This window comes from Cryptomeria japonica, chromosome 1 (genome assembly GCF_030272615.1).
Source record: "Cryptomeria japonica chromosome 1, Sugi_1.0, whole genome shotgun sequence".
Taxonomy (NCBI): Eukaryota; Viridiplantae; Streptophyta; class Pinopsida; order Cupressales; family Cupressaceae; genus Cryptomeria; species Cryptomeria japonica.
The window spans coordinates 270866018-270891320 of record NC_081405.1 but is presented as its reverse complement, the minus strand read 5'-3'; the positions used below and the strand labels follow the sequence as shown (position 1 = coordinate 270891320).

The following is a 25303-nucleotide window of genomic DNA, read 5'->3' as shown; positions in this document are numbered from 1 at the left end:
TCTTGTTCTTGCCGGACCACACAAGTCAGTATGAATTAAATCAAGAACATTATTGGATTTCTTAGAAATACTCTTAAAAGTTGTTCTATCTTGCTTTCCCATTTGATATTCCTTACATACCGGATTATGAGGTTTCACAATCTTAGGTAAATCCCTTACTGCCTTAGTTGAACTAATCTTTACAATGCAATCAAAATTCACATGACAGAGTCTCTTATGCCATAACCAACTTTCATCAATATGTGCAATCAAGCATGTCTTATCATTGTTATTCAAATGAAAGATATTACCTTTAGTCTGATTACCGGTTGCAATCTCCAAACCAGTTCTGTTCATGATTTTGCATTTACCATTCTTGAATTGTAATTGAAATCCTTTTTCAACTAATTGACCAACACTCAGAAGATTATGCTTCAAGTCGTCAACATAATAAACATTGTCAGTATTGTGCTTACCATCCAAAGATATAGTGCCTTTTCCTCTGATTAAACGAGCTTTATCATCGCCAAATCTTACTAGACCTCCATTATATTCCTGAAAAGATAAGAATTTACTTTTATCACCAGTCATATGATGTGAACATCCAAAATCAATGATCCATTCATCTTTTTCCTCAATGTTAGCTGCCAGGGCCTGCTCTACCGATGGAACAATAGTTGCCGGTTGATCTTCTTTTATTGCAACAAAAGCCCATCCATTATCTGCCGGTTCTTCATCAGAATCATCAGTAACTCCTTCATCAACATAGTAACATGATTTATCTTTGTTCTTTTTAAATCTATATCTCTGATATTCAGGGTTAGGCTTATATGTTTTTCTAGCTTCCTCTCTCAATCTTGCATGTCTATTAGGATATCTAGATGCTATATGACCAACTTTATTGCAGTTAAAACATTTAAACGGTGCTTTACCTTCATACTTACTTCCGACTGGACCTTTAGGCATTTTCCTTGCAAATAGTGCTTCAAGTTCTTCCAGCTCTTCATTTTCCCTTCTGATATCTTCAAGTTCTTTTGCATAAAGTGCTTTCCAATCAGATTTCTCAGATGATGATGATGATGTTGCAGATGATGATGCTCTGAAAGCTAAATCTGTCTTAATTGTAGCAACATGACCAAATTCCTCAAGCTCAAATGTTGAAAGTTTTCCAACCAAAGTGTCTTTGGATACTGGTGTCTTAGGCATTGTTCTCAACTCATTAATAGCAGTTACTTTCATTTTGTATGCTGGTGGCAAAGCTCTTAAAACTTTAGAAACAATCTCATCTTCACTTAAGGATCCTCCACAACATTGTATACCTAAAACAATTTCATTAACTCTTTCCATAGAAGCATAAATTCTTGCATCTTCTTCCATTTATAGATTTTCATACCTGACCTGGAAGCATTCCAGTTTTGCAATTTTGACAGTGGTATCTCCTTCATTCAGTGTTTCCAATTTATCCCAAATAGCTTTAGCAGTAGATCGGTCTGATAATCCCATGATTTGCTGATCTGATAATGCGCTCAAAAGTGCTTCTCTTGCTTTGCAATCATTCTCTTGATCTTTACCCAAGGTTGGTGGAATAGGTTGATTTGGAGTAGGACCAACATAGCCATTCTTTATAACTTCCCATATGTCTCTTCCAATGCATTTCAGATGTGTCTCCATTCCGATCTTCCATATACCATAGTTAGTTCCATCAAGTTTCAGATTGTCCTTCCTGAAAATGTTAGTCGCCATAGGATCTCCTCAAGCTGTTAGGCTTCCACAAAAAGAGGACTTAGCTCTGATACCAATTGTTAGGAACCGGAAGGGCAATTGAGAGGGGGGGGGTGAATCAGTTGTCAATGAATTTCAACCCTATTATAACTTAATCAAACTTGATACTTAATACTGGTAAACCAAACTTAATGCCGGTTAACAGATTAACAGTTAATATCAATACCGGTGAAACATAATGCATGAAATAGAAATAGAAACAGAAACAACATCCACAACACATAACACAAAGATTTGTATGTGGAAACCCGGTAAAGGGAAAAACCACGGTGGGAAACCTTACCCACGATCAAATGATACTACTATAGGTAGTATGTGTATACAAATGGGGTCTGCACATGCAGAAAGGCCAACCGCCTAGAGCACACTGCTCAAATGGGAGTCGCAATGACTACAATAGGATGGTTAAATTCTAGAATAATGTACTACTCAAAATAGCATCTCCTATGCTGGATTCAGTACCGCTTAAGCTCTAACAAACACCTTCAAACCTTCCTTGAACCTTCTCTATGGTCTGCTCATATGATCTTCAATATTCGCACTTACCATGTTACATTACCATAACCTTTTCCTTGTCTGCTTATACGATCTCTCATCTCACAAATGAGACCTTACATATATACAAAACCTAGGACCAAATGTGTAGGTCGGCTCACTAAGAATATTACAGTTAAATCAATTACAAATAAGTCTTGATGCGATATAACATGTCGGCTCAATACATTTACAACAATATCCAATCAATAAATCATCTCCATAACGTGCCGTGCTGATCTGGAATAGATAACGCATACCTGTCCATAACCTAGACCAATTTGCCGGTAACAGCAAATATGTCAACCTGATTAGATCAATAACCATAATACCAAAACCAAGTATCCAAACCATGTTTTCGACATAATCAAGTGATCTCCAGATGATAACAAGTCATCATCAGTGCTGGTGAACCATATAACCTGTCAGTGAACAATATACTGGTGACTGTGCATAAGTCACTGAACTTGCCGGTGAACATGATGTGCCTGTTCAACATAACCAAAGATCTCCAAAAGGATAAGTGTTGACATCAATGACAAAACTAATGCAACACATCCATAATACCAAGATGGCTTGCTATCCACAAGCTCAATGACATGCTCAAAACCACAATTTGGAGGTAAACCATGTGGTAAATCTGAAAACACTATGCCATGCTCATCCAACAAGCCTTGTATGTTAACGTGATATCCTTGCTGTCTTGTATCTGTAATATACCAGTAATTTTTTTTTGTTTTTTAGACCAATAACAATTCATCCACAACAAATAACCCGTTAAGGTTAGAAGAATAAGCCAAACAACTGAAAGGGAACCCTTCCACCTTTTGTTCACCGAGAGCCCAGATTGGGAGGGTGAGAGCATACGGTGTTCCGGGGATCGTTAACAATCATAATCAAACTGAAAATTACAATGCATGGGCGGCAAGCCAGCCCCTTCTGCTTATCTAGCAGGATAGAAACAAAGCTCTTGGCGGTAAACCGACCAAGGGAAAATTACAATAAACTGAAGTTCAATCACTCTACCGCGTATTTCAGCGGGAGGACAATACATTAAGCTATCACTCTACCACATCTTTCAGCGGGAGGACCATTGAATTGAACTTATCACTCAACCACTTATTTAGCGGGAGGACTGATTACAAAACTGAGAAGGCGGCAAGCCAGCCTCTTCCACTTATGCAGTGGGTAATTACAAAAGAAAGCAGAAAGAAGGGGATGATCAGTACTACTGAAACAACCTTACAATATAGAGATGAGATGAGATAAATAATTGTAGATTTCTACAACATGACTGTAATTTTCTGCTATACTGATCTGCAAGCTGAAACTACAGTTTCAGCAGCCTATGGAAACATCAAAACACTCATAACTCACTCATTTTTTACCCAAATCACATGAAATCAATCCCAATCTCCCCATATAACTCTAACAATAACATCCCAACCAAATTACAACTCAAACAAACCACTAGTCATTTGGCACGCATCCCAAGGCAGATGCAAAAACCCACGCTATATCTTGGAAGTTCGATTTTGTCTAATAAAATCATTGCTCAATCAAAACAGCTAAAAACTCACACATTGTATCGCCATGGCATGGAAGGAAGAATGAGCTGGTACCTAGATGGATGGAGTTGCCTGGTTAAGAGATATGAGCAAATTTCACTTTCAGTAGTCTCGCGACCAGCAACCAGAAACAAACAAATCCAACATCAATCACTCCATAATTTGCAACTCATTAACCAATTTGCAATGGGAACACAAGGGCACAGTTAGGTACTATATTGCAAGTACGAAACCGAGACTCAGCTAGTAAGCCAACTTCGAAGCTTAGATTTTCAGTAGCCAAACCGGCAGCATAACGATGCAATTTTCGAAGATGGTGCAAATGGGAGCCCAAGCCTCATATTTATAACTTCACTCTTCAAATTCAAATGCCATTCCTCCAAATTCCACGCCTTGCATTTGAATTTCATTCCACTACATGTGGACCCAAGTGTAGCGCCACTTTCGCCTAAGTCAAAACTCATGCCCAAAAAGGGGGAGGACCCACGTTAAACACTTAGGCAAATAATGAAGGTGCAATGTGAAATAATAATCTTCTAAAATATTTCTACATCCCATAGTACACCTGAGTTTCGCCAAAACTTAGGATAAAATAGGCATTAATCCCAAATTTAATAAACCAGTAGCCAATAAACAAATTAATTAAATATTAACCTTAGGATAAGGAAATAATATTTAATTATGTCGCAAATGACTTCCGTACTGATTATTATCACAACTAGGATGAAACTGAGCACGGATGACCACAAAACTGCTGCAGAATCAGAACCCTGTCTACTGCCAAAAATAGAATTTTGCCACACAGTCACTTACTAAAAATAGTAAGTCAAGAACTAATGCTCAGAAAAGCATGATCATCGTGTCCAGAGGCAAAACATGGAGAGCTCAGTAGGACAGTAACACCAGAATGGTCATTCCCTGACTTACTAAAAATAGTAAGTCCTTGTTTCATCAATGCTAGACCCTCATTCTTCATTCCACCTAGCCTACGGGTCTCAGGAATAGGCTAATGGACCACTGAAAGAGCATCAATGAGAAGGGGACATTACAGTATCCGTGGACTTATCTGTAATAAAACACTGCATCGCCCACTCAGTCTCTGAATGACGAAATATTCTCTCCATCCTCTTAGCTGAAACAACTCTAGGTGCATCTGAAGATAAGCCCCTCAATACCACTTTTTTACCATTTGCTATGAAAGTCGATTGCATAGTCTTGAAGTCCATCAAATATGGACTTATAGTATGCAACCATTGAACTTCCAACACAACATTAGTTTCCTCAATGTCAATCACATAAAAGTCCTCATTAAGGGTGTAATTACCCAATGCAATGCTTAATTGTGGAACAAGATTTGCACAACACAATGTGCCATTCGCTGTCCTCACACGAAAACCTTCATGTTTTTCTACTTTCAGACCTCTCTTTTTCATATAGGACGCATCAATGAAGTTGTGGGTAGCCCCACTATCAATTTACACAACTTGTTGTCCCTGCACAACACCCTTAAGTTTGAAAGTGCTATAATGAGGAGTGGTAGAGAGAGTTGCAATTGTACCCTCCATTTTTGCCAAATTATCTTGATGCTCATTTGTGTCTGAATCTCCATCCATTTGCTCTTGCTGTGCATCCTGAAACTGTGTCTCTTTGAACTCATCATCACTAGATTCTTCAAAAACCTCAATCCAATGGGCTTTGCCCCATTCTTACATCTATGTCTAGGTGTCCAAGGCTCACGACAATCAAAACAAAGCCTCATTCATCTCAACTCATCCCTTGTATCACAAGTTGTCCCACTAGTTGGTTTAGATATCTCTCTTGCTGGTTTGGTATATTGAGGTTTCTTGTCCTTCTTCTGTGGCCAATTCTGTGGTGAGGATCTTTGTGGATACTTGTTGGGAAACCTAGCTTGTGGTTTGGATAACTCCGTATTACTTGCACGCATAATAGCATCCTGCAAGGATGGTGTGTCAAAAGCTATGACCCAACCTTTAAGAGGCTCAACCAAACTTTCCATGAACCAATAAATCAATCTCATTTCAGACACATCAGTAACCATAATTTATAATCGTTAAAATTGTGAAATATATGCATCAAGTGTGTCCACTTGTTTCCGATGAATACTAAGAGGGGGGGGGTGAATTAGTATACCAAAAATTACTAAACTTAAACTCGTAAACAATTTAGCAGTTAACCGGTATAACAAATTTACTAACAAACCGGTTAAGACAAATGCAAACCAAACAGCAAATAAAACATTCACCCACAAGAGCACAATCACCATAACACGAGTTTTGAAGTGGAAACCCAAATGGGAAAAACCACGGTGAGATGAAACTCACAAGTAACTATCTGCAGAATAGTAACCAGACCGGTTGAGGTCATACAATGTTCTTCACCAGAACAGATCCTGTTAGGAATCTAGATCTTTGTTAGCAGATAAGTCCTGTTAAAAACTACCTTGTGAGAGGATTTCAGATCCATAGTTGTGAACCACCTTGTTAGAGGATTTACAAAGGCTTTGCCAGGCCTACCCGGTTACAGGTTTCAGACTTGTCGAAGATGTGAGTAATCAACAAGTGAGTGATCTATAAACTAGCACAGTATGCTTGGTTAGATCCTTGATAACTCATCGTTAATGCACGTTTAGCATTACTTCAGTCTTAAGTATCTCCGCACTCTGTTTTTTCATACAGACCTAATCTTCTCTTCTATGATCGCACATACAAAAATCTTATGCACTTCTAAAACCCTATCATCACCTAAAACCCTAGACATGATGTCCTTATAAAGGAATCTCATTTCATGTTGGTCCAATAGGATTACATTGCAAGTTCCTAGGTTCAGTGTATCTGGACACATTTGGTAACATGACACAAAATCACCGCCAAAGTGTCGGTGGATGATAACTCATCACAGAAATACCGGTTGGTAACTCATCACAGAGTAATACCGGTTCATACAATTTAACCGATTACCGGTTGTCAAAATGAAGACTGGAAAAACGTTAACAACCGCTTTGTTCCTTCGTATACCGCTTTGGGATCCTTGAACCGCTTGAGGTCTTCATACCACTTTTGGTCTTCATGCCGCTTTGTGACTGGTAAACACCTTCTGCAAACACCGATAGTCTGAAGACTATAATTCATAATACCGGTTGGAACAAATACCGGTTGAGCATAACTCATACATACAAAAAGTGATCTCAAAGCAAGTGTGTGTCCATCAATGACAATCACAACATCATCAAAATGCCAACAATCTCCCCCTTTGGCATTGATGGCAACACTTAGGAAAATTTTGACATCTAAGTGTTTTACAACAAAAAGATATGCCATAATCAAAATTACTCCCCCTAAGCATATACACTATCCCTTGTGCAGAAATGACAATGTATACTACTCCCTTAAAGAGATAACATGAAACTATACATAACATTCGTCAAAATTTTAAATACAAAATACTACTCCCCCTTTGCCAACAATGACAAAGTACTGCAGAATAACCCGTGTTTCTCATTATCATTAAAATAATAAATGTTTATGACAATAATGAGTGAAACTTATCAAAAACCGATTTAAAATCCTGCATAAAAGTCTTCATGGCTAAAGACCATGACTCAATTAATGAGGTAGCAACCTCACTTTCCGTCTGCATTTGAGAGATCTGTTCTTCCATGGCGTCAATTGTGCTCATCTCTTGAGTGACCGTTAATGCTTCCAGATTAAGAAAGCACTTCTGAAGAATTTGTAGTCTGGGTAGTAAAACTAGTTGAAGTTCCTGCAAATCTCTGGTCCGATTGCTAATCTCACTTCAATTTTGGCAGGCTGGAGCTGAAACCTGTGAATTGTTCGCCCATATGTAGTAAAAGAATCATAGGGCATCTTAAAGGTGCTTATGTATGCCTGCAAATCAGATTGCAGTTTATCCTTTTGTGCAAGCACATCATCACAAAACAGATGGGGTTGGCTGATTTTGCTTAACAATAGCTTGCCCTCATCCATAGCATCTCTTATATTCTTCTGCTGTTTCAGAAGTTCAGACCGGAGCTCATTCAGTTTCTTCACCAAGGCAGTGTTTAGTGCCTTTCGATGCTTCTTCAGAGCATTTGCTTTAGCAACCTCTTCTAGACATTGTACCTGGTCCTCCACAACTGTACATAGAAGTGTCAGTTTGCCCAGAGAGGAATCGGTACCGGGGAGGTTGGTACTAGGAATTAGACTGGTAAGAGTGTCAATCGCATTTTGAATGACATCTTGTTCCTTTTTCCTCCTTAATGTTTCTAGTCGCTCTTGTGCAAGCTTAATGCTTTGAAGCAGCTCCGATTCATTTGCAGATTAGAGGTCAATAGACTGGTGATGTCATCCGGTTTGGCTTGACCACTGGTTGCCTTTAGGGTCTCCACTTGTGTGCTCTTTGCCGCTTCCTTCTTCTCTTTGGCTCTTTGCTTTTTTTCTTCTGCCTTCTTTTTCTTCTCTTCTTCCTTCTTCCTTTCTTCTTCCTTCCGTTTCTCCTCGTTTTGTTTTCTCTCCTCTTCTTTCTTTTTCTCTTCCTCTTTCTTCTGTTCTTCTTCTTTCTTCTTCTCTTCTTCTTTCCTTTTCTCTACCTCTTTCTTCTTCTCCTCCTCTTTCTTCTTTTCTTCTTCTTTCCTCTTTTCCTCTTCTTTTCTCTTCTCTTCTGCTTGTTTCCTCTTCTCTTCCTCTTTTCTTTTCTCATCTTCTTTTCTCTTTTCTTCTTTTTCCGCTTTCTCTTTGTCAGCCTTTTCCTTGTCTAGCTTCTGCTTTTCTGCTTTTTCTTTATCTTGCTTTTCCTTGTCTGCCTTTTTTTTATTAGCCTTTTCCTTTGTTGCGTCCGGAGTGGCATCTTCACCACCCAAAGCATCAACATCAATAGTGTCCACCTGTTCAGTAATTGGTTCTCCTTCACTGACATATACCTCATCCGGTTTTCCTATTTCCGGTTCCTGTTCAGCCTTCTTGTTGGCTTCAGACACTTGATGTAGTCTCAGAACGACTTTGCCATGGGAGTGTGTATCTTTCACCACTTCAGAGACTTTGCCTTCCAGTAACAAGAGTCTTCTTCTTCTCATGAAGAAGAGGGCTTTGTACTTATCCATAATTTCATAGAGCTCAGAATTTGATACATCAGGGAAATATTGTGCAAAGATTTCCTCTCTCATTTCCTATTCTTTTTCAATGGCAATGCGCCATTTGTTATCTAAAAAATTGTATAAAGAATCCGGTGTCACCGATCTAATTTCTGATGGCGACCGGTCATTAATACATAGATATTGAATGACTTTCTGTTCAACTTCCTCTTTTTCATTATCATTAAAATTATCAAAGTGATTTATTTAGCACTTTTCTCCTAATATTCTTGATGGTCCTTTGACAATGTGTCAATGGTTTGTAAGAGGAAATGTCTATATTTACCGGTGCTGACGATGCCGGTTCATTGCTGGTTGTCTTTGCCTTCTTCCTAGTTTGCCTAGTCTTCTTAGGCTGCACTTCAGGTTCTGTATCCTCAGAATCTGGTGAGTTGCTCTTGGTCTTCCGCTTCCTTTCAAAAACTTTAGCGGGAGCAACTTCAGGTTTCTTGTTGGCAGGTGACCGCTTGGTCACTTTAGGACTTGCAGAGGTAACCGGTGCCAATACCGATGGCACTGCCTTTCCCTTCTTTACTGAAGGTTCTTCAACCGGTTTTATCCTTTCCAAGTAGGTGCCGGTTCTCTTCTTCTTTGGATCAAGAGGCGAGGCAAGTAGGGTAGAGGCATACCCATCTAGCATGTCATACATCACCTCATATCCCATGGGTTCAACTTTTTCTTTTCTGGGCTCCATCGCCTCCATTATGCACTCATCTACTCTGATGCTAAAGCAGATGTCCTCTTCATACTTCTTAACAATGTCGCTAGATATCCTCATCCACTGGCTCATCTTCCGCTTGAATTCATCAAAATATTTATTCAAGACTTCAGGATAACCGGTTCCCACCACTTGAAGACTTTCCCTGATTTGTTTGGTAACCGGTTGGTCAGCAGACCATTGAATATCACCGACTCCCGAAAAATAGCCTTGAAAGTAGAAAAACAGACCTACCAAGAGCTGTCCAAATTTGAATCTTAGGGCACTGTCCTGTTTGATAGACTTCAGGTTTATTAGAAGTTGCTTCTGCATACAGGTGCAAAGATCAAATGACGCATCTTCCATGATCATTCTATAGGCGGCATTCACCGCAGCAACAGAGACAGAGTTTATTCTGCTAGCATAGAATGTTTGGTATCCGATCACCATGCAAGCATACTTGACCAAATAATCCTTGATGGTATTGACGGTCATTCCCCGTTGGTCTCTCACAGAACTGGTGAGCTTAGTCATTTCAGTCTTGATGACTTTTCTTAGGGCTGGCACCTCACTAGTGTTGCAGAAACGGGTGACGGCATGAATGGCTTCAGGCGTAATGTCATGTGTCCTTTCGAGATACATCTTGTCGCCATGCACTCTGCTTAAGATGATGCGGATGTGATCTTCCGTAAATTCTTCAAGAAAGTACACCGCATTGTGAAGTTTCTTCCTCTCCAGGATGTTGTATTCTGGTTTGATCTTTTTGTCATCCCCGCAGAACAGACCTAGCTGGGAATGGATCACTAGAGATCCTAGGTCTTCCAATTTACAATCAATGTACCCTGAAATATCATCTTCTACTATGACTCTAGCGGGTATCTGGGATAGGACATTGTATTTCATCTTCCGTTGGATAAAATCCGCTGAATCAACAGGTGCACTAGAACTGGAGTGCGATGCAAAAGCCATGTTTAACTGATAAAAAAGAATTTCGATAAATACCTTCAGAATTCTGAAATTTAGGGTTTGCAAATTTAGCTTCGTTTCACACCACTTCGGTTGCTGGATTACCGCTTTGTGTTCTTCACTTGATTGATTGACACTATCTCCGGATTCTGCTGCAAAGATTTGAAATCTCTCTAAATCGAATCACCTTTTGTCGCTCTGCTCTTGAAAGAATTATTCGTAGAAAACTGATAAGTGAGAATGACTTGAAAATCCCTTTTAAACGAATTCTTCACCTACCATAATAAATGCTCCACCGCTAGGGCACAAACCCTAATTTGCCTTTTACTGTTTCTGGTCTTTTGCCGATTGATAGGTAACATATACCGGTTAAGGTCTTTTACTGGTGTAAATCGGGGGTTCGAAACATTTCACCGATTTGTTCCCCCTAAGCTTTTCTGAAGCTCAGTTTGCCGGTTCAGTGACTTCCACACTAGGTGCAGAAACCGGTTCATCTTGTGACACCTCTTCAGGTTTCTTTTTCCATGTTTTATTCATTCCTGCTTGAACGGTTTCAACATCAATCTTTCCTTCTGGAGTGGCTGGAATGTTATCTGATAGGTTCTTTCTCATTCTGCAGGTTCTGGCAGGGTGTCCCGGTTTGTTGCAATGATAGCATACCATTCCAGGTGTTCTCCATGGTCCATTGTTCATTCTACCATTCTTCCTCTTGCATTTTGCAGCAGTGTGACCGCTACCATGGCAGATCAAACAAGTTGCTCTCCAACCGGTTGCCGCTTGATAGCCACCACCACTTGACTGATGGTCATAGGCATTATACCGGTTTGGATTCCGGTTCACATAAGATTCAAGAAAAACTCCTTGAGTCCTTTGAGGATATCTCTCGGTGTTGTGCATAACAGACCTGCATTCAAATGCTCTATGTCCAAACTTGTTGCATGCATAACAGTTACCATTGAATCTATTGGATCTAGGCTTATTGTTTAGAAAATAAGGAAAATTATTTTAGGCCTTATTTCTACACACATTAGCAGTATTTCCTTGAGACAATTAAAGCAAATAGGTTTAAACTTTTGCTTACCTTTATCCTTTGGTGTCGGTTGCTTCTTTGATGCTTCATCTTTTGTTTCAGAGGTCTCACCTTCCTCATAACTAGAAAAACCAAGTCCAGTGGTATTCTTTACCGGTTTTGCTGATTCAAGTTTTTATTCTAGCTTAACAGTGCTCTTATTGAATTTAGCAAGTATTTCCTTTGACTCAGTGAGTTCCTTGGAAATAGCAGCATTGAATTCCTTCAAGGTTGCATTCTCAGAAATAGCCATGTTTAGTTCACCTTGCATTTCTTCTTTTTCCACTTTACTCTCTTGGAGATGAGCGATAAGGGCACTGATTTCTTGCTTTAGCTTGGAGATCTCATGATCTTTGTCTTTTACCAGGTCTTCAGCTTTCCTCCGGTTCTCAAGCTCTTGGCACATTCTGATAGTCAGTCCTTCCAGTTCCCTTCTCAGGTTAACATTAGATTCATTTAGTTTTTCAACTTCTTCAACTAGGGCTTCCATGTCTGCTTCATCAGAAGAACTATTTTCAGTAAGTTCCATCAGTTTCTCAGCATGCTCTCTTCTCTTTGCTAGATAGGCTTTATACTTGACTTTAAGTTCATCAAAGGCTTTCTTAGTCTGAGTGAGACGATGAGTAAGCTCCCTCACAGTGTATTCCCCCATATCTCCTTCCAAGTGGTTAAACTTATAGAAAGGTTGGCTCTGATACCAATTGATAAATACTAAGAGGGGGGGGGTGAATTAGTATACCAAAAATTATTGAACTTAAACTCGTAAACAGTTTAGCAGTTAACCGGTATAACGGATTTACTAACAAACTGGTTAAGACAAATGCAAATCAAACAACAAATAAAGTATTCGCCCACAAGAGCACAATCACCATAACACAAGAGTTTTGACGTGGAAACCCAAATGGAAAAAACCATGGTGAGATGAAACTCACAAGTAATTGTCTGCAGAATAGTAACCAGACCGGTTAAGGTCATACAATGTTCTTCACTAGAACAGATCCTGTTAGGAATCTAGATCTCTGTTAGGAGATAAGTCCTGTTAAAGACTACCTTGTGAGAGGATTTCAGATCCATAGTTGTGAACCACCTTGTTAGAGGATTTACAAAGGCTTTGCCAGGCCTACCCGATTACGAGTTTCAGACTTGTCGAAGATGTGAGTAATCAACAAGTGAGTGATCTATAAACTAGCACATTATGCTTGGTTAGATCCTTGATAGCTCATTGTTAATGCACATTTAGCATTACTTCAGTCTTCAGTATCTCCACACTTTGTTTTTTCATGCAGACCTAATCTTCTCTTCTATGATCGCACATACAAAAATCTTATGCACTTCTAAAACCCTAGACATGATGTCCTTATAAAGGAATCTGATTTCATGTCGGTCCAATAGGATTACATTGCAAGTTCCTAGGTTTAGTGTATCTGGACACATTTGGTAACATGGCACAAAATCACCGCCAAAGTGTCGGTGGATGATAACTCATCATAGAAATACCGGTTGGTAACTCATCATAGAGTAATACCGGTTCATACAATTTAACCGATTACTAGTTGTCAAAATGAAGATTGGAAAAACGTTAACAACCGCATTGTTCCTTCGTACCGCTTTGGGATCCTCGAACCGCTTTGGGTCTTCATACCGCTTTGTGACCGGTAAACACCTTCTGCAAAACATCGATAGTCTAAAGACTATAATAACAAATACCGGTTGGAACAAATACCGGTTGAGCATAACTCATACATACAAAAAGTGATCTTAAAGCAAGTGTGTGTCCATCAATGACAATCACAACATCATCAAAATGCCAACAGTTTCAATTGAGCCAACTCTCTAGAATGTGCCTCCGGATCCTTTTGGTCAAATCTCTCCATCAATGTATTGCAAAACTGGTCATAAGAGACTATGGAACCATGTCCTTGTGTTACTAAACGGTGATACCACCATTCATGTGCAGCCCGTTCAAGGTGAAGTGTAGCAATTTTATGGCATCACACTCCTTCATTTGGTTCAAGGCAAAGTAGGTGTCCAATTTCTGACCCCAGGCTCTAGCTGTACATCTAGTTGATCCATCAAAACTAGGTAGAGACAAACTTCCCAACTTTTTCTGCAGCCCATAATTCTGTTTTCCTTGATTGTTTTGATTTTGTCTAGGGCTTGTGTGTTTGGTGACTTCCAAGTAGTGACTGAAAGAGATGGCTGACTAGGAATCTGGTCCCAAGGCTTGATATTTAGCTAGTATTTCAGCATCCTCATTTTCCTCCATAGGTTCTTCTTGTGCATGTTCATCTTGTCGTATAAAAGTGGGCATAAATGGTCTGGACTGTGAGGATCCGCTTGTAGAATTTGCCTTACCGTCTGTAGTTTTGTTGCCTTCTCCTTCTTTTGTATGCACCAATGTACTACCATTTGCTGTGTTATGAGCCAACTGACTCAAATAGAGGTTGTTATCATTCAACAGTCTTATGATGTCTGAAAACATCCGTTTTGCTTCTTCTTCACTTGATGATGGTGGCTGATCTGAACCTGCCATTGTTCCTTTGAATTTCTCCAGACTGTGACCACTTTTTCCATGCATGCAATAAAACCCAGCAAATTGCCAAGTCTTTCAGCTCTGATACCACTGTAATATCCCCAAATAGGATACTAAAAACAATACAATAATTTTTGCAAACTAGGTCACAAATCTGATACAAAAAAAATCTTTTACATCTAGGGCATAAATATGATAATTTATTTGCATATAAACATTTTCATTACAAACCAAAATTCTGGTCAGATTTCAGTTTAGAATTAAAACTGAAGGATAGAATGCTAATTATTATTGAACTCAAGAAAATAACAATTCAAACCCTTATGACTGCCCAGAAAATTCCAAAACTAAATTTCAGACCTATCCATCAAATAAATGTGCGAATCTCATACCAAATTAGTCCAGATCTGGGTCAGAATATTTTTCTAACCCTAGCCGTCCTTCCAAAGTGATGCTGGGTTCCCAAATTTACTAGCTCTAAGTTTGAAATTGATGCCCTTTAATAGCCGTCCACAGAAAACCCAGAAATGAATGATTTGTAGCAGTAAATGTTGCTAGATCCGAGTCTCCAGCACTGATATTATCCTCAATCTGGCCTCCGAACCTGAAGAATTCTTGCAACCTAGAATAAACAATGTGCTAGGGTTTCACAAACTTGAGTTCTTCTACCGAAACACACTCTTCCGACTAGGGAGAGACCGTATGTCTCATTGAAACAGGGATATTTAAGGGTTTCAATCCTCAAGGCAAGATGTAGTAGCAATAAATAGAAATCTTCATCATATAATCCTCTCAAAATGAGCCCTTAGGGTGTTTTATAACAACTTCTAAAAAGATGAATCAATCTCCACCCTTGATAGTCCACCTCTTAATCCAAGGCTCCAACATAAAAACATAAAATGTGCACCGATAAGAATTCTTGAAGCTGGGCGCCCACCTTGTCTTTTGTCACATGTTTTAATTAAGTCACTTAAGTACATAAAAGAGGGGACAACGCAAGTCCCTTGGCCAGGCATCACTTAAAATTGCCTAAAAAGATGTGCCCAACTTAAAATAACTTAAATTCACTTAAAAATAACTTAAGTTCACTTAATTTGCATCAAAAGACGTGCACTCAACTTAAAATTAGAAATTAGAACCCGCCAAGGACTCCATATTTTACCCAATGATGCTCTACGTCCTCTTCCTCTTGGGTAATCCAAGGAAAGGATAGCCAAACTGTTGTTAAGCATCTTGATTTGAGTTGGGGACATTACAAATTCCTTTGGGAATGACATACAACTTTGATTACATGCAAGCACTAAGGCTTCAACCTTAATTTTATGTCTAAAGTATTTAGTTATTAACTTATTACACTTATTATTCTTGTCCTATAGACCAACAATGCTCATTTTGTATAATATTTTGAAGATCATCCATTTCATCTCTTGATTGGATTACCATATGACAAACTTTGGGAACCATTAATATCAATTTTGGTGCTCAGTTCCTTTTGTGCCTACGACAATTAGAACATGGTCAGTCTAGGAATTTGCTATGAGTAATGCATATGATATAAAATCATAATCAAGATGAAGTTAATTTTTTTAATTCGGTGTTAAATTTCTCTAGATTTCTGTCATCACAAGATTAGGGTTGCTAAGCTTCTAGGGACAACCTAAGCATCTAGTTTGTTCTTCCACCAGGCCACCCTCATAGCGGGGTATATAATTTCACAAGGGTGATAGTAAGGTGCATAGTTCTTACTGGTTGGTCTTTTCTAGATCAACTTCTTATCAAGTCTTGACTTTGGTTTGTGCATTATATTTTGTACATTATACATAGTTGACCATCACACATACAATCCACTAGATAACCTAGTCTAATTCCTCCTTTAGAACCCAATATATTGACTCACCTAGACTCATGTTTACATACAAGGAGGGATAGAACCGCTCCAATGAGCCTGATAGCACAAGTGAACAAGTGAAACAGCTCAACACGGCAACACTACCTAGCTACAACTAGCATAGCTATCATTCCACTCTCACAAAATGACCATTGTCTGGCCTCCATAAATCTACACAGATGACTGTCGCTCACCATAGCAATGACCATGAAGCTTTTCTCTCCATTAATGGGTGGCTATATAGCACATTGTGGCCTCATGGCTAATCAACTCCTGACCTAGGGTATTAATTGTGGAGACATCCTTGTAATGCTTATGCTCTTTAGTGCAATACATAGACTACACAACATAGGGACTAGTCAGACCAGCTTAATATTACAAGACATGCTTGCAAATATGGACTTGACCTTGCACTTCTTGAATTTGGGCAACTATCTCAGCACATAACTAGGTTGAGCCTTCACTAGCCTCTCCTTTATCCTTTTCTCCATGCTTATATCTTTGACACCCTTTTTACACGTGTCATAGAATCAACAATCTTCGATTCTGAACCTATCTTGTACTTATATTGTTTCTGAGTCCTTTGTTCTTGGGATTTCATTGATCAGGTTGGTGGTTCATTAACTTATTTGATTTCATCTTAGATCTTTCTATGCCCTAAATCTTTTCTTTCTCTTGGATTTCCTAGCCATGTAATTTTTGTTCTCATCTGATTCATTTACTCTCGGTCATGCAATTAAGGGAATTGACCATCTTTTCCATGTGCATCGACATTCTCTTGCATCTAGGTGTATTTATTCCCATGCATTGTTCTTAGTTTTTACCTTGCCACTTGTTGATGTGTTTTTTAGGACACCTCAAATACAGAATAAAATACTAAGTATTCTATCCTCTCTTGAACAAAGAAACCTCATATGCTAAACAATGTGATCAAATAAGGCAACTCCAAGGTTTACAATGTGAAAGATCCCTGATAGATCTTTGCTGTTAACCTGCTGTAATTTTTTTATTTTTAATTTTGTTTTCCTGTTTATTTAAGTTTTCCTTACAGAACTAGACAGAAGTGCAGAAAGGGTTGTTTCTTTTTGTGTTTTTGATTGTTTAATAGCATAGGAAGGAATAGATAACAGCAAATATGAAGCAATACTGAAATAAATGAGGTATACAGCAAAAGTCAGAATTATTGCAAATCGTACCAGGCAGATTTGTCTGAATTACAAAGCCAAACAATGAATCCAATGTATTTCCCAAGCTCTCATACAAATTCAAAGTCAAACTGGAAGATGAAGAATGTTCTCCAACCCCACATACACTGGAAGTGAATACAAGCAATACCCTATACACCACGTGGTGTATTTGCTGCAAATGGCATTCCTCCAGCTGCAATGAACCACGTCTCCACTGGAAAGATGGTAGGCCACGCTGAAACCCTACTGAGAATTGATGCCTCTGTCCTTAATCACCACACACAATGCCTTATAAGTCCGGTGCCAAAGATTGCTGAGGGCTACGTCCCAGCCAATCCTAATCCTGGGGTTTGCGTCCCAGTCTAGAAATCGCTCTCCAGAGCAAATTCATACAAGTTGTCAAATATGCAAAAGATGATGATAGAATGAAGCTCCTATCCCCTTATAACCCCTCTCAATTGCAAATCGAACCCTAATTGTCTCCAAGTGGCATGGTCTAGTGGAAATGTTATAATTTCTTATTTTAAAGTGGTCATGTTACTAGAAAATGACCTTTTTCCTCATAGACAGAAATCCGCTCACTGAATTGCCCTGAGACCAAAGAGAAAGATTTAAAGAATTTCAAGATCTTTCCAACGAGCTATCACACAATAGGGTGCGCATCCAGATGAGGCCAAAAATCCCCTTATTACTCCAAAATGGCTAACAACTTAGCCTTATTTAATTATTAAACGCTAACTTAGGAAATATTAAAAATATAACCCAAATAGCCATAAAATGCCCAACTGACATTTCAAACCCTAAAATCATCCTGTCACCTGTCTGTGACTGAAGTCGGAAATCAAGGATTCACTGGTAGTCTCATCCCTAAAATCTAGGGATGCTCCTAAAATTTAGGAAACAAGCCCAATCTCTCTGAAACTGAACCCAAAGAGGCATCTCATGGAGACCCAACCTTGGGCATGATCAAACCTCCTAAAAAGTAGGAACTGCCTCCTAAAAACAAGGAATGTCTCCCAACTGATCAATAACTGCTAGAACACCAAGTCTCCAACACTGAATAACCATACCGGGTCTCTGTCCAACCCTGTCAGCCTACAAGACCCCATAATAAGCTGACTCACATGTCTCTACTAGACTGAGCTAGAGTGGGGACATGACACAATGCAAACAATCGGCTTCAATTTTGGATAGACTCAGTGTATATGTGATATGTGCGAACACAAAGGGACTTACATTTTGCTGGAACGTAGAGCACTTAACTAACTTTGAAAAATAAAAGACAAAAGGGATATAAGGTTAAGAAATCTAAGCTAACACCTATGGATGCAAGAAATGATTGTTGACTTGATGAAACCAAACCAAGTTTTGCTTTGCCATGAGGAAACAACTTCACAAAGATGGTGCAATTTCTTAAGGGTAAGCAAATGATTTTCATATCACTTTGCACATCAACACCATGAACAATGAGCATAGAGCAATTGAAGTTAAGCGTTTAATTAAGTTGAGTATTTGGGTGGTTCTTGACACCCTTCCTCTTAGCTCTTCAACTCCTTCGTCACATCCTTCTTTGAACACTAGTGGTTATAGGAATCATATATTCAAGAAGACATTAACTGTGTTGTATGAGGCTCCACTTCCTTGAGGGCACATAAGGTTTGTGGATATTGGTCCCACACTTACGAATTCCACAACACACTCTTTCATTGTATATAGGCTGCTTGGGTGTCATTTCTTGCTGTTTCAGCATTCACACTATTGCAACTCTTCCAGTCATTTCTTGACAAGAACACTTTGTCCTTCTGTGATCTTTTCTACATCATATGGTACATCATATTTTTGGCCTTCCTATTACATTTTATGTTGTACAATGTGTTCCTAGTTCTCCCATTGCCAGTAACTCTCGTTTCAACTTCAGTTTTACCAGCTCTGGCGGCATTCTATGAAATTCTTCTTTGAATACTGAATCATTCTCCCTTCTCTATGATTGCCCTTATAATCATGAAGCAAACTTAATCGATTTTGCAATTCTAGCAAATAACTTTCCAATTATTGATGCTTTAAGGTATAGTAACAACCCTGGAATAAACCACTCAAATCTCTGCTTCTCACTTATTGGTTCCTGTAACTTCCATAGCAGTGTTTTATATCTTTTATAATAATTCTTCACAGGTTCTTCCTCAATTAATTTCTTCTCTTGCTCATGCTCTCTGTCAGTACCTTGGGACAAAGCTATAATCATTCTTGAGTGCTTTCTCCATTTCTGAATATGTCAAAGAATGATTTGAACTCACTTGCATGTACCATTTTACTTCACCGTCCCTAAGAATCTGTACAAAGTCAGATATTTTAATTCTCAAGTGTACGCTTCCATGGCTTCTTCAACACTCATTCAAGTATAAATAGGTTGTTCTCTGTCTTAGTATTTCTACCCAACATTTAAGCTATTAATTCTAGCATTTGACATGGTAGTTGGTGTGGTGTATTTGTTCTTGATCTTTGATTTTTTTCACCAGGGCTGTTTGCTTGATTGCTGCTACAGAGTTTGCGTCAGCCAAAAAATTATTTGTCATCTTTTTTGTTTCGCTAGATGTTGTCTTCTGCTCGTCCTCTCTAACTCAATACAAGAATAATCTTTTACCGGTATGCTGTCAAAATTCTTTGTGCTTCCTTTTTCTCAATTTCATTTCATCTCCAAATTTCTATTGACTTTCCCACGCACTATTATTTACCCCTGTTCCCAACTCTATTATTTCCCAATCTTCTTTGGCTTTGTAAATTGATTCTATACTCACACCAAGCACAGTTCTGGTTTGGGTATATGTACACTTCCTTGCAGTCTGATTCCGGGGTGATGCTACTATAACAAGAATAGCAAATGCAATAGGATACAAAGTGGCCTTTGAACTAACACTTCAGTAATTGATAGTGAATTATGCCTGAATTATTATAAATGTTTAAGTCCATAAATCCTTGTTAGACAGACCCCTTTTGGATCTTGCAGGAACAGTCTATGAATGACTGCTAGATTATGGAAATGTCCCTTTTAAATTCAGGCATTGTCAGCAATATGGGCACTTTGCTAGACATTTCCCTTCCTGCATATGCAAGATTCGTATGAAGAAAATATTTCTGGAGTAAACCTTGATAGAGTTTAACCTCTAGCTTTCTTGCTTTGAAATGTCAATTTGATGTCTTAGGGTAGAATAGTTAAAAGCTAAAACTTCGCTCTTTTTGGAAGTTTTAGTGAGATATTAGGTAAACGCTTGTGAATTTAGAAAGTGATTTATACTTATTATCCTGAAATGCATTATCTTTAAGTCTCAGAAAATATGAAGTTTTCTTGTTCATACTTTAAAGTTGTTTAACTTTCCTGAATGATGTAGGTGGAGGAACAAAGGAGCCAAAAGTAGACAAGGTACGTGATTCTCTTGATTGACATTGACAACATGTAGAAATGAATATATTTGCAATGCAATCATGGCCAGATCTGAGCTTTATGACACACACTGCAACATACAATTAATGATAATTGAACCATATATGGCCACTTCATACCAATTTCTGGTCATTTTGATTAAAGAAATGGTCAAGAGTCAAGACTCAAAATATGTTCCTAACAACAGTCTCAAATTTTCAGTAATAATATATTTGGTTGAATTCTCAGTGCACTAATGGCTGAACAGGTTCATGCAATTTCCTTTCTGCTCTTGGACTTAATCTGGGCAGTTTTTCAATTTTTTTGAGTTTAATCTCTCTCCCGTGGTAGGTTAGGTCATCTTCAACTGCTTGAAATAAATCTATGTGAATCTCCCACTAGAAGTCAAAATTTAACCAATTTGTTCTGTATCGAGTTTCAGAAATAGGTATCAGGCATGCTTTGGGAGACTCTAAGCTCACTGAGGCACTTACATTTTCACCAGGAATGCAACAAGATGAGTATGGCTAAGCTCAGTTAAAATTTTCCAAACGTGCCAAATTTCCTTAGTCTGAGAAGCAGCACTACAAGAGTGGTTAGGAGGGTGGTAATGGTTAACTCATATTTTATTCAAGTTTCATTTGGCTTGGATTTGAAGTGGTCTGTAACTCTATTTCTGCCTGTGCAAGGTAGTTTATGGTCAATGGAGAAAATATTTTCTTTTGAGGGCACAAAATTAAAAAATGTATCAATAAAAGACTGAAATAAAAGAGTACCATAAAGATATCCAGATAGCCATAGCCATCATAATCAACAGTAGGAGGATCCACCAAGGGCTCCTACAGAACCAATTAATGAGATATAGAAAAAATAGACAACACTGATCACATCTGGCTAACATCAACTCTATCCAACGAAAATTAATTCTTTTAGTCCTCATGAAGAATGTGAAGAAGCAACTGAGATTTATGTTGACTCAAATCTCTCTAGTCCTCAATTTGCCATCTAGACACACCTTTTGAGGCCTATTTTGTAATGTCCTCTTTTTCTGGGTGATTCTCCAACAGGGATGTTTGGCGTATTTTTATTCCCATTGGTTTATGCAAGAAATTATAAGGGAATAAATTAATTACATTAATTATTATAAAGTTGCCTTAATAAATTAAATCATAAAGATGGCTCTATTTAATATTTAATTATTTAATACAATTAAATATTATAAGTCACATATGAGAAGTGTAGGCTGCAGTTATGCCGTAGTCGTGAATAATTTGCTAGTATTGTAATTGGCAGTGTAATTACTTTTGTTCTCGAGAGGTTGCTGGTAGTTGTCAACGGTTGGCAGTCTTAACCAACTGCCAGACACTATATATACTTTCATTGTTGTATCAAGAAACATTCATGATTGTATACACATTACACTGTAATAAAAGAACATATCTTTCTGCCATGTTTTGGTGTTGATTACTTTTCTCTGGTATATGGATGGTATGTTTTCATATCTTGTTTACTCTGCGTAATCAAGTAAATTCCTTTCAGGAGTAAACATTTTGGTGTCGTTGCCGTTTCGAACCTGGAGATCTAAGTGATTGAGAATGGTGATTGACAAGATGGTGGAGTTAGTGGTCAACTGATTAAATGATCAGATTCATTTGAGGAAGAGGATGACCCAAAGCACGACGAATTGGCAAAGGATTTGGTATACTTATTGGAATTATCTATCAACCGGTATGTTCAACGGGAGGCTTGTGAAAACGTCGTGAAAACGAGGTCCTTGAGAGCATTCTACAGGACAGCCTACAGTGAACAACGTCGTTGATCATCTCCTTTCTAGACTACCAAGGTTGTTGGCAGATAACCTCATTGCTCTCGAAGACCTGCACGAGGACAAAAATCGAGAGTAGTGTCAGCAACAGATACTGCAATGGTACGAGAGAAACCGTAGGGAGGAAGAAGAGCGGGATACGAGCATAGGTCGTATTCTTGGCAATTAATGTCCCTACGAACAAACAAGGAAAGAAAAAGTATTGCGAACACTTGGGAGGAGTGAGAGAGATCAATGAGAATATCTCTCTGGATCAAGGAACATAGTGACAAACGACAGTGATTACAGAGAATCGTTGAAGTGTCAAAGCCCTACAAGAAGTAGAAGCAAAAGTGTTAGTTGAAGCCATTGTTGGGATATATTATGTAGAGGCAAACACCTCGTTTGTGGAACGAGTGGCAAGAAGTTGCTAGGATTCAGGAAGCTACGACTCCCTAATGAGGTAGGCGAGGACCTTGTTGACCAAGTGGCCAACTAGTCCATACAGTTAGCGTTGGACGGAGACTCCGGGAGTGAGTCCACAGAAAGTGGAAGTAGCTCATTCATACAATCTGTATGTGTTGAAGAAGAGGAAGGATGGAACCTTGGGGACAAGGTTTCCGAAATACTTGAAAACAACCTACACCATATTCAGGACTTATCTATAGTAGAGGGATTGAGAATAGGGGGGCTTAAGCCAAAGACCTTAGGGAGGAGGGAGTCTAGGAACGAGGGAGTTAGCCAAGGTGCAGAGGACACAGACAGTGGATGTGTAGAGGGCTCGCATGTGGCCGACAGTGCAAGTGAAGCATTGGAACGTCGAGAGCGAAGCAATCCAATCTTGTCTTGGGTACATGATAAACATCGTTTGAGGACGATGGTGACCTCCCCGACGAGTCCAATTGTGGACAAGCAGAAACTTCCCAAGTCCACCGGTAATGGATTGAAGGAATCTATAAGACACTGCAAGACATGTGAAACCATATGGATGGCAAGCGGCCAAGATGACAAAGACTATTGGTTGAGGTCATTCCCTGCAACATTAAGGGGAGTGGAGATCAACTAGTTTTTAGAGCTGGAAGAGAAACATTCAAATTCATGGGATAGCTTGAAGAAGGCATTCTAGGAGGAATTTAAACTCTTGCGGGATGACAATGAAATTGTCGCAGAAACCTGTAATACCAAACAAGGAAAACATGAGAATGTGAGAGCTTACAATCGTAGGCTCAAGGAGGTGTTAGGCATAATGGAGAACTAACCAGCTAACGGATTGAAGAAATGATGGTTCATCGAGGGACTAGCTCCCTCACTAACGAGAAAAATGAAGGTGGTACTCTCGTCCTCGTACATTGATGCTTACAATTGAGTGACATACATTGAAAGCAAAAGAAAAACATTGAGGGGAAAGAAAAAAATTGGTGATGATGAAAGTATAGAGGATAGTGGCAGTGATGGCGAGTCCAAAACCGTACAAGCCTTCAGACATGATATTGTACGAATGATGAAAGAAAGTAAAGACATGTGGTGCATTGACTATAAGGTAGAAGGTCACACAAAAATGACCTGTCCAAAGAAACTGTTTTGTGACATTCCATCAAGGAATGCCCGTGCAACCTAAAGATAGGAAGCACACAAGTGCTCTTTGCCCAAAGGGAAAAAGCAACCCCTCTGACCACACCACCTAAGCCACCTGCTAATTCTAACGCATCGCCTAGTAGAAGCATAACAATAGGTGAGGAAACCACTATAATAATAATAACAACAACAGTGAATCAAGGAGCAGGATACAATATGATGTAAAGGGGAGACCCATGATATAGCGCCGAAAATGTAATGAATGGGGTCACTTTGCTAGGGAGTGCCAAAGCGGTCAAAACAATACGAGCCTATTGTGCAAGTGGTGTGGACTTGAAAACCACAAAGACACCAACTATGCGAAATAAAAAGGGGTAAACATGTTGGCCATGGAAGAGCTAGATAAGGAAGTATTGGTGATCACCAGGTTGCAAACAAAGAAAGCAATATATCTAGACGCTTGGACGGAGAAGGAAAGACTTTGGGAAGCCAAAGTCGACATGGAATGGGCAATGGCAGAGAAAAGAAGAGCTTGTAATGAAACTGCCACTGCTAGTACTCCGATATGGTTGGAGTCTGAGAAGAACATATTGAGATAGGTGTTTTAAACTACAATACTCGTACGAGTAACCAACCTTCTACAAACCATGCTATGATTAGAAATGGCCATCACCAATATAGTCGGTGACGACATAGTCGGCCAGGAGCAATCTAAGCCACAAAAGGAATCGATGGTGATGTCACCTGGCAACCTAGCCACTAATCCCATGTTATTAGCGGTAAGCATTGGGAGGAAGCCGATGTTGGCATATGTGTAGAGTTTGATGATAAGTTGTCATTGATGTCAATATGCTGAAGTGAACCGGTATATTGAAGTAAGCGAACTAGCAAGTGAACCAGTATGATGATTCAAGTGAAGCGGTATGTTGAAGTGTGAACCGGTATGATGGTATGAACCGGTATATGCAGAAAGTGAAGCGGTATGTTGGAATGTGAACTGATATGTGCAAAGTTTGTATCAGGGTTTCATTTGATATGACTACCGATTGGTAGTCTCCGCTTCAGGGTTTCCGATTGATGCATTCCAAGTCTGTGTGATTCAACCAACGACATCCTGTGATGAGTTAGCATTGAAATGAAGATAAGATCGCGTTGCC

At 39.0% G+C, this 25303-nt stretch overlaps 1 protein-coding gene across 4 annotated transcripts in view; it reads left to right on the top strand.

Annotated features, from left to right (window-relative positions):
* Window positions 1-25303, top strand: part of LOC131036424 (uncharacterized) — a 270316-nt gene that overhangs the window by 28962 nt on the left and 216051 nt on the right. For all 4 annotated transcript variants that reach the window (XR_009104097.1, XM_057968310.1, XM_057968309.1 and 1 more), the window contains one exon: window positions 20736-20767. Coding sequence is in view for 3 of the 4 variants with exons in the window: in XM_057968310.1 (XP_057824293.1) it covers window positions 20736-20767 (32 nt within the window). In the remaining variant the exon portion in view is untranslated. The remainder of the gene's footprint in view (window positions 1-20735; window positions 20768-25303) is intronic.